This window comes from Sminthopsis crassicaudata, chromosome 1 (assembly GCF_048593235.1).
Source record: "Sminthopsis crassicaudata isolate SCR6 chromosome 1, ASM4859323v1, whole genome shotgun sequence".
Lineage (NCBI taxonomy): Eukaryota > Metazoa > Chordata > Mammalia > Dasyuromorphia > Dasyuridae > Sminthopsis > Sminthopsis crassicaudata.
The window spans coordinates 28,504,372-28,520,917 of record NC_133617.1 but is presented as its reverse complement, the minus strand read 5'-3'; the positions used below and the strand labels follow the sequence as shown (position 1 = coordinate 28,520,917).

Genomic DNA, 16,546 nt, shown 5'->3' with positions numbered 1-16,546 from the left:
TAGAGATGTCTTCTCTCTCTTGTGGTGTCCCAGGGCAGCCTCGGGGCTGCATCAGCCCAGGGCTGACTCTTCAGGGGCACTGAGCCATTCGTGTCCACGTGGGCCCATTAAATCCTTGGAGACAAGGTTTTTTTTACACCCTGGGTGCTCCTGCCACACACATGTAGGCCTCAATAAGGTATGGAGGGGGGGACCCTTCATGCAGGAAGAGTCCCAGGTTCTCCCGGTGACAGTGTGCAGAATGGGAAGGGAGCTCATTAGCCATTTTGGCCAACCTGTCCTGGGAAGAGAATATGCTCTGTGCCATGCTCTGGAGGCTGTCCTGAGCTGAGGGACCATGGCCTGTGATTGGGCCCTTCCAACTCAGAAAAACAAGGAGATTGCAATATGTTTGCCAGGGGTTTTTCTTCATGGGCCCTTAAAAAGTATTATGTGCATATGTCTTTTGCTGCTCTCTATTTTTGTGAGGAAGGGCACTCTTTCCACAGCTGCAAAGCAGAACTCTCCTAAGCTCCATGGAGGGGGTGTCTCCTGGATCCCTTTGGCCTTCTGGATCTTTTCTCAGCATAATGCGGTTAAATGCGTTAAATAACATACATAGGATCGTAGAAGAAACCAATTCTATTGAAATACAGTTGACATAAAAAAAAGTTCAGAGACCCTGGGTGGACCCCTGCCTTAATGGAGTTTGCAGAACACTGGACTTCCCGGAAGATACCTCAGGGTCAGCTGTGAGAGGATGTGGCCCCGGGAGAGGCACTCTGTGAAATTGGCTGAGCTGGTCTTGGGAGAATGGCCACTGTCCAGCTTGGAGGACCAGCTTGTGTCCCCCCTCCCCACACAGACACATGGTCTTTTCCATGCTGGGATGAGGTCTCCCCCGGGCCTTGGGTGGAGAGTGTGTCCGTGTGTGTGTGGGTAGGTGTACAGCTCTGCCAGCCTGGGATTCTGCCCCTTTGTCTATGAGAGTTTAAAACTCGTGGAGAAAGGAAACCTTTTCACCAGCAGCCAGGCCTGATCCCTCTTGGGGGCTCTTCCCAAACTTTCCGAGGTTTGAGATCACGGCTGCCGTGGCGGAGTGGGAGAAAAGTTGTACTGATTCTTCAAAGTTGAGTTTTGGCTGGAGAGGAGAGTCTGAGCCTCTTTAGGAGTAGGAGCCCATCGCTATCTGCTCTCTCAGCCCAAAGACCTGCTCTGCTCTGAATGGCAGCAAATGGGGAAAAGACGCCCAGGGTGGGATGCAGGAGAAGGGACTTTATTGGTGTGAGTACAGAGAGGGAAGCCCTGAACGTGGCCGTCTGGTTCTGTCCACAGGCTCGGGGTGCTCACTGATCAGCAGAATGCCCGGGGGATCCGAAGGGCCCACAGTAGCCTGCACTCTCACCATCTGGGGATCCGTGTGTAACTGCCCCAGGCAGGGAGGAGCATTCTGGGATGTGCCCTCCTCTCTCTAACTAGCTGTCAGAAGAATGGGCTGGGAAGGGGTGGGGGAGGAAGAGAGATGAGAGGAGAGCAGCCCCCATCTTGCAGGGACCCCTTGGGCAGCGGCTACTTCTTCTTGCCCTTGCCCTTGCCCTTGCCTTTGCCCTTGCCCTTGCCCTTCTTCCTCCGCTTTGACTTCAGCAGCGACCTGACCAAATAGCCCTTCCAGAATGCTTGGATAAGGGTGGCCGACCGAACCATGAGGGACATCTCCTTCTCAGCCTCCAGCTTCTTCTTGGAGTTGATAAGTCTCTCTTCCTTGATCTGGGCAAACTCTTGGAGCAGGACGGCGTGTTTTTCCTTCAGCTCAGCCAGCTGAGCTTTCTCTTCAGTATAGATCTCATTCAGCTCCTCATATTCGGCCTAAAGGGAACCAGGTAATTTTGTATCATTGGGTAAATCCTCCTCATGTGGCTAACAGGAGGGGTCTGGCTGCCTTCCTCCTGGAATGGAGCACGGCGAGCCCCTCAACTTGGGCAAATCCAAGTGCCTGAGAGTGTAAAGCAATAATGAGCTAAGTTTTACTGCCCTGTGGGAACTTGGAGGCATGGGTTAAATAGAAATGCATGAATGCATTTCACCCATACCAGGAAGTGCTCCCCCCCCCCAAAGCTAATGGAGCTTTAATGAGAACAGCGCCTAAAGGAACAGTTCTGCCTTTCTCTCCCTAGAAAGACTACATGACTGCCCCAAGTCGAAAGGTTCACAAACTAGAATGCCCTGTGTGAGCAGACAGGGAGGTGTGAAGGCTGTGGGATAGGGAAGGTGGAAGGAGAGGTCTCACAAGCGGCAGTTCTTGCTTTCTCCTCCAATTTAAATTTTTTCCTTTCACTATTGATAATGCAGGAGTGACTCTCTGCTGCCTTGTGTCCTGGCCAACCAATGGCAACTTCTGAGTTCTTGTAGGCCTCACGTCCCACAAGAGTACCAGGAGAGCTCCTGGAGTTCCTGGGGGCTTTCCAAGCCCAGGCTCCTCATTCATGGAATGGAGCTGCGAGGCCCACATCTACATCAGAAGCAGGACAGGGGAGAACACAGGTGTTGGCCACCTTTCTGGCTGGGCCTGAGGATGGGGATTAAGGGAGGATGGATAAAGCTTTACCTTCGAGTTTATAGCAAAAACAAACAACTACATGAACAAGTGATTCAGATGAACAAGGTCTGGGGCAGTATCACTCAACAGGGCCACATGGAAACCCCACAGGAGCTAATGCAATCTTGGGCAGTATTCAGAGAGCCCAGAAAGTGAATGTCACACTTTGCCCATCTGGAGACCTTGTGCTCAGGTCTGAGCTTCTCCTTCCAGGAAGTATACTGACTATCTGGAGAGCCCCAAGCAACAAGCTAGAAAACCTAAAGATCTGGTCCTCCCGACTCCAGGGCTGGCGTTCTATCCAAAGCCACCCAAAGACCTGTGGATGTTATAAAGAACTCAGATTCTTCTGAACACTTTGAGAAGAGGAAAGGCCAGACCTGGGTGAAGGCTAAAAAAAAAATGACAAAAAGCCTACGCTGATTGTATTCTAAGAGACAAAAAATGATTAATCAGAGATGTAGGAATCATTTGCTAATCAGTGCCGTGTGTCATACCATTAGCTTATTAGAACCAAGATTAAAATCATCAATTTAGGGGGAAAACAAAAGAATAAAAATGGGAATACATGATGTGTAATGAAGAGAGAACCCTAATCTGACCCTTTTTTGGAAGCTGATGTCACTGAAAAGTAGAAAACAAAGAAGGAACCTAACGATTTCCCAAAGATATTTATAACTGATGTAAATCGATCACAATGAGAATAAACGAATCTAAAAACTGCCAGGGCGGGCAGGAGTTTGATCCTTCTTGCCAAATGGAGCAATCTAGCAGCCAAGGGAGATACTGATTTAAAATGCAAACTCGCTAATGTTATGAAGGCTGAAGAAATGAAAAAGACTGAGCGATTTCCCCTTATAAGACAATGAGTGGTGACAGGAATTATATTTGCAGAAAATCTGATCAGGCCTGAAGGCAATTGAGGATAAAACTGAAAGGACAATAGACAGATGAAAAGTTGAAGAGATCTGCCCTTATTCTTCCCAAAATACTTTTGCTCATCAATGACAATGGGATCACCACTTTGGGTGCAGTATTCTAGTCCCTGATGTGAAGAAGATAAAACAGTACTAAATCCAACAAAAGCGGGAAAAGCAGCTATAATAGACACCAAGAGAATACAGAATTCAGGGCTGAAGATAATCTAATTTATATAGTCTTGAGGAATCACTGTTTAAGATATTTGAACAAAGAGAGGATACCAGAAACTTAGAAAAAAACCCCACAGATTCTATTATTACCCCCCCAAAAAAAGTGAATGAAAATTATCAAAAACTACTAACCTATATGCCAATTATTTTATATCTATAAAGTATTTATGATAATATTAAAGTATACTAGTATTAAAGATTCAATCAAGAGAGAAATCTACATTACTTGTTAGCTACATTCATATTGTTTTAGATGTATGTATGTATATGTGTGTATTTAGATATATGTATGTGCGTGGGTGTGTGTGAAGATATATCTATATATGTATACATAAATATAACCATTTTTAACCATAGTCTACTTGGGGAAGGTGGGAGGAATGAATGGGGGGGGGGAAATAAAGTAAAAAGCACGTAGTAGAGAACAAAAGAAAACCTACAAGGAAGCAAAGAAAAGATGGACAGTCATGACTAAAATGCCTTCTACATATGCTTTCTTGAAATGGAAATCTATTGTTACATATTTTGATTCTTCCCTGATATTCTGCGGGGTGAATGACATTTTTTTTCCTTTTTCTGACTTTTTTTTTTCTCATTTTGTATTTAAGTTTTAATAAATATATTTTTTAAAATGAAAAATGAAAAGCAAAACAAAACAAAAAATCTATACTAGTAGTTTTCAAAGCATATTCTGAGGCCTCTGGGAGCTCCAAGACTCTTTCAGAGGGACCACTAGGTCAAAACTATTTTCATAATATTAGAAATTAAAGTATTTTCTAATTTCTAATATGGTAAATATTTGGAGATATAACTCACATATATGCAAGTTCTTTGGGATCCTCAATAATTTTTAAAAGTACAAAGAAGTCTAGAGACCAAAAAGCTTGAAAACTATCGCTCTCTACACATTGCCAGGTATCTTTGATGAAAGTATGAAAAAGTAACAGGAAGTATTCTGTGAATGGTATCCTATAACAGACCATATCCTGACCATCGCATGACAATGAAAGGTACAAATACTATTTATTATTTTTTAAAAGGCATTGGATTCTATAGAATCTTGCCTTAAAGCCTCTTCTCCAAAAACCTGCCTTCTATGCATGTGTCAAAGCTCATATGAGGTACTCTGAAAGAGTTCACTGACACTCCAAATATTAAGTAAGGTCTATGGAGTTAGCCACTATCAAAGAAGCTGTCCAGTGTAAAGTTAGCTAATCAGTCAATATATTGATTAGATGATAAAAATAAGTGCCTTATGAGAATTCTCCGTTAATCCCTGTGCTCAGGCCCAGCCAGAAAGGTGGCCAACACCTGTGTTCTCACCTGTCCTGCCTCTGATGTAGATGTGGGCCTCGAGGCTCCATTTCATGAATGAGGAGCCTAGGCGTAGAAAGCCCCCAGGAGCTTCTGGGAGCTCTCTGGTACTCTTGTGGAATGTGAGGCCTACAAGTACTCAGAAGTTGCCATTGGTTGGCCAGGACACAAGGCAGCAGAGAGTCACTCCTGCATTGTCAATATGAGAAGGTACAGGCCTTGCCCTCAGGGAGCTTAGTCCGATGGAAAAAACAATTTCCAAACAATTTTCTTATTTGACCCTACAGGTGACAGGGAGTGACTGAAGTATATTGAGTTAAGGGGGTGACATAGTCAGACCTGAACTTTAGGAAAATCACTGACAGCTGAGTGGAGGATGGACTGAACAGGGAGAGGCCCGAGGCAGAGCGACCCACCAGCAGCTACTGCAGTAACTCAAGTGTGCAGTGTTATATAAGCCTCAGGGGAAAGAAGAAGGCAAAGGAGGACACTGTAGAGGGTTCACTGACTAGACAGAGACAGGGCCAAATGGCCTATAAGGCCCTTTCCAGCTCTGACCTTCTGCAGAGTGGTGCTGACAGCCAGCCCTTGCCCATCTTGCCCTGCTCTGACCCTTCGTTCCCTGGGTAGGAGAGATGATGGAGGGTAACGAGACAGAGCCCAGGAGAACAGTCAACCTAGCCTTAGTAAGCAGTGTTGAGGACCTGAAGGGATTGTTCCCATGCTCCTCACCTCCACATCATCTCCCAGCCCATGATGGTGGCAAAGGAAGCGAGAACCTAAATGGCTTCACTACCAACAGACCATCAGCCAGGGCCTGCCGAGGTCCCACATCCCCTCAGGTCAGCCAGGGCCGGCCAGTTCTGTTGCTTTTCCCATTCTCTCCTGCTCCCTCCCAGGTGATGAGACTCCTCCATTACTGAGGCCTTGCCTCAAAAAGAAGGAAAAACCATCTTGGCACCCTTGAAATCACTCTATAGACAGCACAGGAGAGAGCTGAGTGGCAGAGGCCCATACCTGTTTTTCTCCCATCTCAGTATCATATTTCTGGATCCAGTTCTCTATTTCTGTCTCCAGTTTATATTTCTTCTGAAAAATAGAAAGAGAAAAAAAAAAAGTCAGAAAAAATGATTTAATTTTGGCAATAGAGAGAGTGATAGAGTTGGAGATTGGGCTCTTCGTTCCCTGGAGCGGGAGCTCGGGTGCATTTGCTGGGCACCTGAAATGACTCCAAGTCTGGCTGCTACTCTGCATTTGCCATCTTAGATAGGCTTCTGTCTCCCACGGCCTCACTTTTCTTTATCTAGGAAATCATCTCCCCCATTCTTCGCAGGCGTGCCGCAAACATAAACGCGGTGCCTTTTGTGAATCTTCAAGGTCCTGGCCAATCGCTGTGTAAGAAGAGGGCACCATGAAGGGGGCCTGGACAGAGCTCTCCTGGGTTCTGAGTTCTAAAAAAGTCTGCTCTGGTGCCTTGGGTGATGGCATGTGGCTGTAGAGTGACCCTGCTTAGGGGTGTCAGCCTGTATCCACAGGAGGGAGGGAAGGCCTTCAGGTACAATAGGCAGAACAGGCCTGCAGGCTGCTTCAGTGGCCCTAGCAGGGAGAGGCCCATGGTCTGAGCTGTTGGCACTGTTGTGGTCCTCCCTCCCTAAGCCTTCTGAGGACCAGAGGCCCACATTTATTCTTCCCAGAGCTAAGTTCTTCCAGGACAAGATGGGCTAGCCTCAGCCTGTGGAAACCTTGCAAGTGGAGAGGAGTTCTTCCCCCCACAGTCTGGAGATGCCCTCCCCACTCCCCTGAGATTGTCAATACTGTGCCAGTCTGAAAGTGCCCCCGCTTCCCTGAGCTTGCCAGCACTGTGCCAGTCTGGAGGTGCTCCCCCCTTCCCTGAGATTGACAGTATTGTGCCAGTCTGGAGGTGTCCCCCACTCTCCTGTGATGCCCAATGCCGTGCCAGTCTGGAGGTGCCCCCCTCCTGCCCCTACCTTTCTGAGTGCCTGTTCACTGTCCCGGTTCTCCTCAACAATGTTATGGTACTGGGTCTTGAGCATGAGGATGTCCTGCTGGATCTTGGCAACGCGGACCTTGGAGGCCCGTAGCTCAAGCTTCTGCTGCTTCTCAGCCTCCTGCTTGGTGCGCAGCAGGTGGTTCTCTGAGAACTTGAGCACCTGGTGCAGGTGACTTTTCAGTTCTTTGATCACAAAGCTCTCTTTCTCCGTCTGGACCAGAGAAAAGGAGGGAAGGTGACATCAGCCAAGGCGGGTGGCCCTGGGAGGAAGCCTGGGCCCGCGGGGGCTCGAGAATTCAGCACCTCCATGAGGGAGGCTGGAAGGACTCCCCATTCATTGAAAGACACTGCATGCTGTCTGGGTGGCAAAAGCACTTGGTTAAGGGAAGTGAAGCACAAAGGAATTAAATGAATCAAATTCTACCTTGTCATCTTTTTAGTGCTCTGCCTTCTTGCCCTCACCATTGATCCACAGTAAACCAGGAACTACAGTTAAATATATATGCTGGGGGCAGGCTGGGGGGAGAGGGAGGCAGCCAGGAAGCAAGGGGACAGGCCAGGGGTGGGGAGACAAGTCAGGGAGCAGGCCAAGGGGGGAAAAGGTCAGGGAGCAGGAGGTCAGACCAAGGAGCAGGCTGGGAGACAGGCCAGGGAGTAGTCTGGGGAGCAGCCCAGGGAACAGCTCAAAGAGCAGCCCAGAGAGTTGGCCAGGGAACAGCCCGGGAAGCAGGCCAGGGAGGGAGGCCAGGCCTTTAGGCCACCCACTCCTACCTCGGCATTCCTGGTTTTGATGGTGGAGGACAGCTCTGCTTGAAGGTTCTCGATGGTCTCTTTGTTCTTCTTTTCTCGGAGAGTCATTTCCTCCATAAATTCGTTCTTTTCCTTCTCCTCCATGGGGCTGGTGAGGAGCTTCTCAAACACAAAGCTCCGGAACTCAATCAGGCCCTGGAGGAAGATGTTGGACTCTTCGCAGCGCCCCTGGACCTGGGTGCGCAGGATCTCCCCGGCCTGGAGGTTGAGCAGGAAGATCCTCAGTGTGTTGCGGGCCGAGGCCTTCACGTCCTCCTTGAGGAGCTGCAGGCTTTGCTTGTGCTCCTCTAGTTGAAACTTCAGGTCCTCGTCCCTTGTCTCGACCCACTCCTGCTCCTCCTCCTTCACCAGGTTGTCCAGCTCCAGAAGGGTGTTGCAGAAGTCCTCGTGGTCGCGGATGGCCTGCACAGTGTCTTCGTCCAGCAGCCCTTCCAAGCACTGCGGGTTGTAGGCGGCCGCCGAGAACAGAGTCACCAGCTCCACCTTGCGGATGGTGTCATCTAGGACCGAGATGATCCTCTTGGTCTCAATGGTGGTGAGCTTGGTGCGGGAAGGGTCCGTCTGGCTGGTGGCCGTGCAGGCCAAGGCGGCCTTCTTGGGAGCTGGGGCCATGGCCAGCCTCAGCCTGTTACTGGTGCTTATCTCGGAGCCCTGGAAGAGGGGCGCTACAATCACTTCTGTACTCATGCTGGATATAGGAATGTCTTCCTTCCACAGATCCTTCAAATAAACCTAGGTCTCATCCTTCTTCTGAAGGCGTTGCAGCTTAGGCAGAATCTCCACTCAAATTCTGTGAATTCTGGAAACAGGGAGAGGTAATGGTAAACAGGCGTCCAGTATGGCAACAACTGGAAGCTCCCACCCCAGGCTCAGGCAACCCGTGCAAACCTGGCTCAAGAACCCTTAAGGGAGAGTGTTCGGAGCCCCCCAAGGGCCAGGTGCTGACTCAAGAACCCTTAAGAGAGAGTGTTTGGAGCCTCCTGAGGGCCGGGGTGCTGCTACCGCAGCTCAGTGTGGCACTATGACTTAAGCGCTTATCCACTGATTTAGTCAAAGAAACCAAAGTTTGATGAATGGCTTTGAAGTAATTTAATATTGTTTTTAAAAGATTATGGTGGCCATCAGAAATCAACAGCTTATTCATTAAAATTAATTAAAAGGCATCCGAATTTTTACCTATATAGAGATACAGCAGCTCTATGATGCAGTAGATAGAGTGCCAGGCCTAGAATCAAGGAGACTCATCTTTTTGAATTCAAATCTGGCCTCAGACACTTACTGGTTATGTGACCCTGGGCAAGTCACTTAATCCTGTTTGTCTCAGTTTCCTTTTCTGTAAAAGAGCTGGAGAAGGAAATGACAACCACTCCAGTATCTTTGCCAAGAAAACCCAAATGAAGAGTTGGACATGACTAAAAACAACTGAACATCAAATAGGGATGTGTGTGTGTGTGTGTATGTGTGTGTGTGTGTGTGTGTGTGTGTGTGTGTGTGTGTGTGTACATACATATATCCATGCACATGCACATACAAGACTCATAGTTTTAGGCATCCAAATTTTTATCTGGACATACCTTGATATACGTCTATTTGTGTGTGTTTCACTTTAAAGACATTTGCACGTACAAATTATGGATTAGAAAAAAGTGAGGTTGTACTGCCTTATGTTTCAAAAGGCTCCCTTGCTATTAAAAAAGGAATCAAGGCACAATACCGGCAAATAGTCAATTTTCTTGAAATGATAGAATATACCAAAACTGTAATTTGTATACAACTTTTGGAGAACTCAAAGGATACTGTAAAATTAGCTCTTCCTTCTTCTAATGCTTCTCCCAGGTCTGACATTTCCTGTTCTAAGGCCTTAGAATGTCACAACTTGGAGGGATGTTAGAACAGGGGATGTCAGGGCTGGGAGGGGCCTTAGAACAGGGGATGCGAGAGCTCGGAGGAAACTCGAAACAGAGAATGTCTGAGCTGAAAGAGAATTTAGAAATTGTCTAGTATCACTCTGTTTAACAGATGAGGAAAATGAGGTCCACAGATGGCGAGATTTCACGGCCAGTGGGTGGCTTCTAGCATTCAATGTCATACAAGGTCGTTCCCTGAGTTTCCAGCCCTCTCACCCCAATGAAACCCAAGTCAGCATCCTACATTATATTTCTATTTCAGGTCATAAATGCACAAGCAAATGTGTAGACTGCTTTTTTTGAAGGGTCTGTTTAAGCCTGGTGTGTAATTTGTTTTTTGAACTAGGAGTAGAATATACATGGGTATCTGAGAGCAATGAGAGAGACCCTATGGCTAAAGGAAAGGATTAGCTTAGGGGACAAATTCGGTCCTATACAATGAAATCCTTGTCATCTTGGCTCCAACCAGAATTGCGATTTCTTCTTTGCTGGGCTATACAACCCAGATTCCCCAGGACATTTTCTACTATACCACAGAATCTCTTCACTCAGGATGCTCACTCCCACCCAGGGTTACTTCTCCCCACTGTCCCCCCCCCCAAAGGCTCCACCTTCTGATTGGCTGGTCGTTCCCAGAACCTCCCAATTAAGGAGGCCCAGGCTCAAGATGTGCTGACTCAGGCTGGGTACCCTCCATAACCCACCTCTCTTTTCTGTGTTGTCTTCTCCATTAGAATGTAAGCTCCTTATATTATTGTTCTGTAAGAAATGACCAGCAGGAGGAATACAGAGAGGCCTGGAGAGACTAACATCAACTGATGCTGAGTGAAATGAGCAGAACTAGGGGATCATTATACACTTCAACAATGATACTGTATGAGGATGGATTCTCATGGAAGTGGATATCTTCAACATAGAGAAGAGCTAATCCAATTCCAATGGATCAATGATGGACACAATCAGCTACATCCAGAAAAGGAACACTGGGAAATGAGTGTAAAATGTGAGCATTATTTTTGTTTTGTTTTGTTTTGTTTTTCTTCCCAGATTATTTTTACCTTCTGAATACAATCCTTCCTTTGCAACAACAATAACAAAATTCGGTTCTGCACATATATATTGTACCTAGGATATACTATAAGATATTTAATATGTATGGGAATGCCTGCCATCTAGGGGAGGGGGTGGAGGGAAGGAGGGGAAAAATTCGGAACAGAAGGGAGTACAAGGGATAATGTTGTTAAAAAAAAATTACCTATGCTTATGTACTGTCAAAGAAAATGTTATAATTATAAAAATTAATAAAAAAAATGAAAAAAAAAAAAAAAGAATGTAAGCTCCTTGAAGGCAGGGCATGTTTGTCTTTCTCCTTCCATTTGTATTTCCAGATTTAGCACAAAGCCTAACTTAAAATAAGGCTTAATAAATGCCTGCTAATGAACTGATTTTCTTTTTCTTTTTTTTCCCCTGAGGCAATTGGAGTTAGGTGACTTAACAGAGTCCCACAGCCAGGAAGTCTTAAGTGTCTGAGGTCAGGTTTGAACTCAAGTCCTCCTGACTTCAGGGCTGGTGCTCTATCCACTACACCATCTAGCTGCCCCAATTGAGATTTTCTTTATAGATTACCAGAAGCCTAAATTTAATTGGGAATTATAATTCCACTTCTGACCAAGAAAGGAAGTATTTAGTTGAAACAAGAGTGGAAAGAATGCTAACTCTGGAATTGGAGGGTTTGAGTTCAAATTATGCTTTCTGATATTTGCTACCTGAGTGACCTTAGACAAGCCACTCCATCTGGCTAGGTCTCAGTTTCCTCAAGATAAGAGAGTTGGACTGGAAGACCTCTAAGGTCTCTTTCAGCTCTAGGTCAAGAACATTGTTCTCAAAATCTCAAAATTTCATCTGGATGGTGAAAACAAGGGGCTACTGTGTTAAAGTCACCACATACACATTTGAAATTGGGGCTAATAATCAAGAAAGAAGTTTTATAATACATGTTCCATCCTTCAGAATCATTTATATTTTGGTTTCATCTTGAATTCTCATTTTTCCCATTTTATTTTTCTAGATGCACCTGTTAAAAGCTAGTCAAAGGAAGTTAAATGCAAGTTTAAAAAATATATTTCAGGAAAAAAAGATGTCCTTTTATGGAAAGGAAAAAAATCAACTTAAAAATTACATCTCACTGAACCACTACATAGAATTCCCAATCCTTCTATTTCTGTCCGCCTGCATTTCTGATTTCCTTCACAGGCTAATTGTGCACTATTTCAAAGTCTGGTTCTTTTTGTACAGCAAAATAACTGTATGGATATATATATACATATATTGTATTTAACTTATACTTTAACATATGTAACATGTATTGGTCAACCTGCCATCTGAGTGGGAGGGAAGGAAGGGAAAAATTAGAACAAAAGGTTTGGCAATTGTCAATGTTGTAAAATTACACATGCATATATCTGGTAAATAAAAACTACTAAAAAAATTACATGTCAGCATCCAAAAAATAAGGTACCAGACCTAGAAACCATATTTTCAGATCGTCTTGTCAATGTCTTAGTCCCAGACACTTTTGATTGATCATAAAAATGCTATGGTTAGAAGAGAATTTTAGAACATGGCATTCTATGTTCTTGGAGTTCTATATTCTACTCAAAAAAATTTTAATGAAGGCTAAATTTTGGCTTTACATAAAACCAGAAGAAATAAAGTATTATTAAAGAAGAATTCTATGTTCTAGAACTTTAGAATAAGAATCACAAAGAATAACAAGGATGATCCTTAGAGTTAGAAGGACCTTAGAATATAGAATTCCAAGACAGAAGAATTCTGAGAACAAAGATGCCCGAGCTCAAAAACCTTAGAACGTGGATTGTCAGGACACTTTAGATTATCAAATGTCTAAGACCACAAAATCTGAAGCTGCAGAAAGGAAGGGATCAGTCCAATATCACACACAGAATTAGTATTAGAGACAGGACTAGGATCCATTCAGTGATCTCTGGTCCAGGCCCATTCTATCCTCTCCTTTCTCACTGACAATCATCTGGACAAGGATCCAAAACCAGAACTGTCATCTGTACCATCATATGTGAAGAAGACGTACTCATGTAAAAGTAACCACGAGTCTGAGGGGATAATTAGAGTGGAGGAAGGCATCTGGTAAAGATCAGAAGAAGCAGAATCAGTCTTATTAGAGGATGCTTGGATGCCGCTTGGCCCAAAAGAAGAGGAGGAGTCTGGAAAACATCTCCCATGCTTAGTACACAGACATGACAGGGGAGTGTTGGGAAACTTAATTATCCTCAAGTCTTTTGGAGTCTTCAACCACTGAAAGCTGAATACCTGGATGCTGTACTTGCATTTATGATAATGTCTTCAGAAATTCTATTCCAGATCTGGTTCTCACCAACAAGGAAGTATATCCTATAGTAATAGGATGGAAGGGAAGGGAGCCTTGGGTAGAAGGGGATGCTCCACCTGAAGAGTTTATAATGGAGTAGAAAAGGAAAGACAAGTCTAACAGATTTAGGGAGAAGTCAGGTTTCAAAGGATTCAGAAGATAGATCTCAAATTCTAGCTGCAAGTAAGAGAAAGCTGACTTGCTTGAATCTTATGTTGCTTCTGTCTTTTCTGCCAAGGGAGATAATATTTGATCTGGAAAGCACGGAACAAAAAATGGCAAGAGGGGTTGAATCACAGGTTGAATGGAGGAGTAATGAGAGTATACCTAGTTGTTCTTGTGTCACCATGTCCTCTGCCCATAGGAATTACATCCTTGGGTACCTGAAGCACGAATTACATCCTTGGGTACCTGAAGCACTAGTGTATATGATTGTTGAGTGACCATCAGTTCTTGGAGAACAGGAGAGGTACTGAAAAATTAGAGTTGAAGAAGATTCCACCCAAAAATTTCAGAAAGGGGAGAAAACAGAGTTTGCAAAGTATAGGCCAGTAGTTCCACTTTGATTTCCCATAAAACTCTAGGACTTATTAAGGTAACGATCAATAAATATTTGACGGCAGATAGGTCGCAAAGTGAATAACTAGAGTTGGACCTGGAATCAGGAAGACTCAAATTCCCAAGTTCAAATCTGGCCTCAGACGATTCTAGCTGTATGACCCCGGGCAAGTGACTTAAACCCAATTTGCCTCTGTCTCATCTGTAAATAAGCTGGAGAAGGAAATGGCAAACCACTTCAGTATTCTGCCAAGAAAACCCCAAACATGACTGATCAACAAGTAATGAATACCTAGAAAAAGAAGTGACATGAAGAGCCATTATAAATTCATCAAAACCAGCTAATGTTGGATTAATTTTAAAAAAATGCATAGCATTATTAGACTGGTAGTTGGAGTTGACTGAGATTTTAACAAAACCCTTAATTAAAGTCATGTTATTCTTGTGGGAAAAGATGGAGAGATGCAGTTAGATGATGCGACAAGTGGTTTCAAAATAGATTTAATGGCTCAATGACAATCTTAAAGATCTTAAAATCTATTCTCTAGTACAGGGGTTCTCAAACTATGGCCCTCGGGCCAGATGTGCCACTGAGGACGTTTATGCACCCACCGGGTTATGGCAAATGGGCTGAGGGGCAGAGACAGAGTGTGAACTTTTGTTTTTTACTGTAGTCCGGCCCTCCCACAGTCTGAAGGACAGTGAACTGGCCCCCTATTTAAAAAGTTTGAGGACCACTGTTCTAGTAGATACTATAGGGATGAATATTAGTCCAGGGTTGTTTAGCAATTTTCTCAGAAACTTGAATAAAAGCATTTAGATGATATACTTAGCTAATTTATAAAGAATATGAAACTGGGAGAGCTAACTGATGCACTGAATGAAGTCAACATTTTAAAAGGTCTGAAAAGGCCCTGTTATTTGGCTAAATCAAAGAGATGAAATTCAATGTGGATAAAGAGAAAGACTTACATTTGGTTTAAGAAAATAATCTTTAGACATACAATATGACGAATGAAAAAAAATCAAATGAAGGTGGCCTAGCTGTACCAGATCTAAAATTATAAAGTAGTGGTCACCAAAACCATTTGGTACTGGCTAAGAAATAGACTAGATCAGTGGAATAGATTAGGTTCGCAGGACAAAACAGCCAAGAACGCTAATTATCTAGTGTTTGGCAAACCCAAAGACCCCAGCTTTTAGAATAAGAACTCACTATAGAAGTACAATATGATGACAATATAGCAAGGGCAGTTTGTTTTGAAAAACTCTGGAGTCGCCCCGTCTTCAGTGTATATAACAAGCTAACAGGATGATATGAGAGGGTACGCTAGTCCCAGCCAGGATGGGGGGGGGGGAGAGGGAAAACATGCACATACTTTTAAGCTTAATACACATTATTAACATTTTAAGTCTAGAAAAGCAACAAACAACAAATCAAGTCCTGGGTTTATCCACTGTCTAATTTCTGGGGTGTAAGTGTATGACTTAATTGGCTAGAGCTGCTCCGGCATACTCCGGATGTGGCAGCCGAAGATGCTAAGTTAATTTCAGGCGGTATTAAAAGCTTTGCAAGGGGTAACGCTCCCTCTTTAATTTGCTCGGTCAGGCTCAATCTGTCTATTTCTGGAAAACTGATAAATTGTAGCGCTCAGGGGCTGCTAGGTGGCTACATAGTAGACAGAGCGCCAGGGTTAGAATCAGGCAGACGCATCTTCCCCGAGTTCAAATACAACGTAAGGCACAAGTTGGGTGACCCTGGGCAAGTCATTTCATCCTGTCTGCCTCAGTTTCCTCCTCTGTAAAAGGAGCTGGAGAATGGCCAACTTCTCCAGTATCTCTGCCAAGAAGACCCCACGTGGGGTCACGGAAGCTGGGTTCTTTCCGGATGGGGAATGGTATGATTCGATAACCAAGGAGGTGACGCGATAAGACATTAATTAGGACCCTTCAGGTCCTCCAAAACAGATGCTGCCGCCCGGAGGCAGGGGGATGGACTACGTGACCTTTAGTCGAACGAAAGTCTCGCCCCTAAGAATAGAATCTCTTCTCTGTTACCTTGTCCTCTCCGTCACGACCCCGAATCGTCCCCCACTTACCGGTCTTCACAGCTTTGGGACTTCCCTCTACTTTTACTTCTCCTTTCTAAGTCTCCAAGCAGGAGGCGTTGCTAGGCTACGTATAAACAACTAAATCAGACCAACCACATCCGGGGCGGGCATTCCATAGGCTCAGATTGACTTTATCAGTCGCCACTCCAAGTCCGGCATTTTCCAATTAGTCACGCCCCTTTACCCTACAGACTCGAGCCAATCGGGAACTCCGTGAGTTCGACGGTTTCCGAGGCCCCGACTCCAGCCGGCCAATAGAAAGGGTCGAAACAGATACAGTTTAGGCCGGGAGGAGAAGAGACACGGAGAGGGCGGGAGGTGAAAAAGGGGAGGAGAATTGTAGGGAGGAGTATGCAAGAGGCGGGAAAAAGGGCAAGGGATTTCCACTAAGAACCCCGCAAAGCCTCCGGAAGAACTAATGAAAGGCATGGGGAAGGCACCCAAGAGGCTGCAAGGGACGGGGAAAATGGAAGGGCGTTTCTTAAAGCCAATGAAAGGATAGGTTAACCCCCAAAGAGTAGCCGAACCAACCAATGAAATTTGGGCTTCTAGGTTTCATTTCCTCCCACACCTCCTCGATGCAGAGGGTAGGGAAAACAGATAAGCCCAATCAAAGCACTGCAGAGTGGGAAAGGGGCGGAGGCTCATTTCATTCCCCCGGAGAACGGAAGGAAAGGGAAGAGAGGTGGGTAAAGTGGGCGGG

General features: G+C 45.0%; 1 protein-coding gene across 2 annotated transcripts; it reads right to left on the bottom strand.

Annotated features, from left to right (window-relative positions):
* Nucleotides 1–1,239: 1,239 nt before the first annotated feature.
* On the bottom strand, nucleotides 1,240–16,522 carry DRC10 (dynein regulatory complex subunit 10). 2 transcript variants are annotated; one of them, XM_074297148.1, is made up of 5 exons: nucleotides 16,375–16,522; nucleotides 7,823–8,660; nucleotides 7,029–7,262; nucleotides 6,058–6,129; nucleotides 1,240–1,845 (listed from the first exon to the last, which is right to left on the bottom strand). In XM_074297148.1, exons 2-5 carry the CDS (start codon nucleotides 8,546–8,548, stop codon nucleotides 1,549–1,551), a joined length of 1,329 nt encoding a protein of 442 aa, XP_074153249.1. In that variant the 5' UTR covers nucleotides 8,549–8,660; nucleotides 16,375–16,522; the 3' UTR covers nucleotides 1,240–1,548. The 2 variants fall into 2 exon arrangements, with proteins under 2 accessions (XP_074153249.1, XP_074153258.1); XM_074297157.1 differs by lacking the exon at nucleotides 16,375–16,522 and adding an exon at nucleotides 15,832–15,959.
* Between the last annotated feature and the right edge of the window lie 24 nt (nucleotides 16,523–16,546).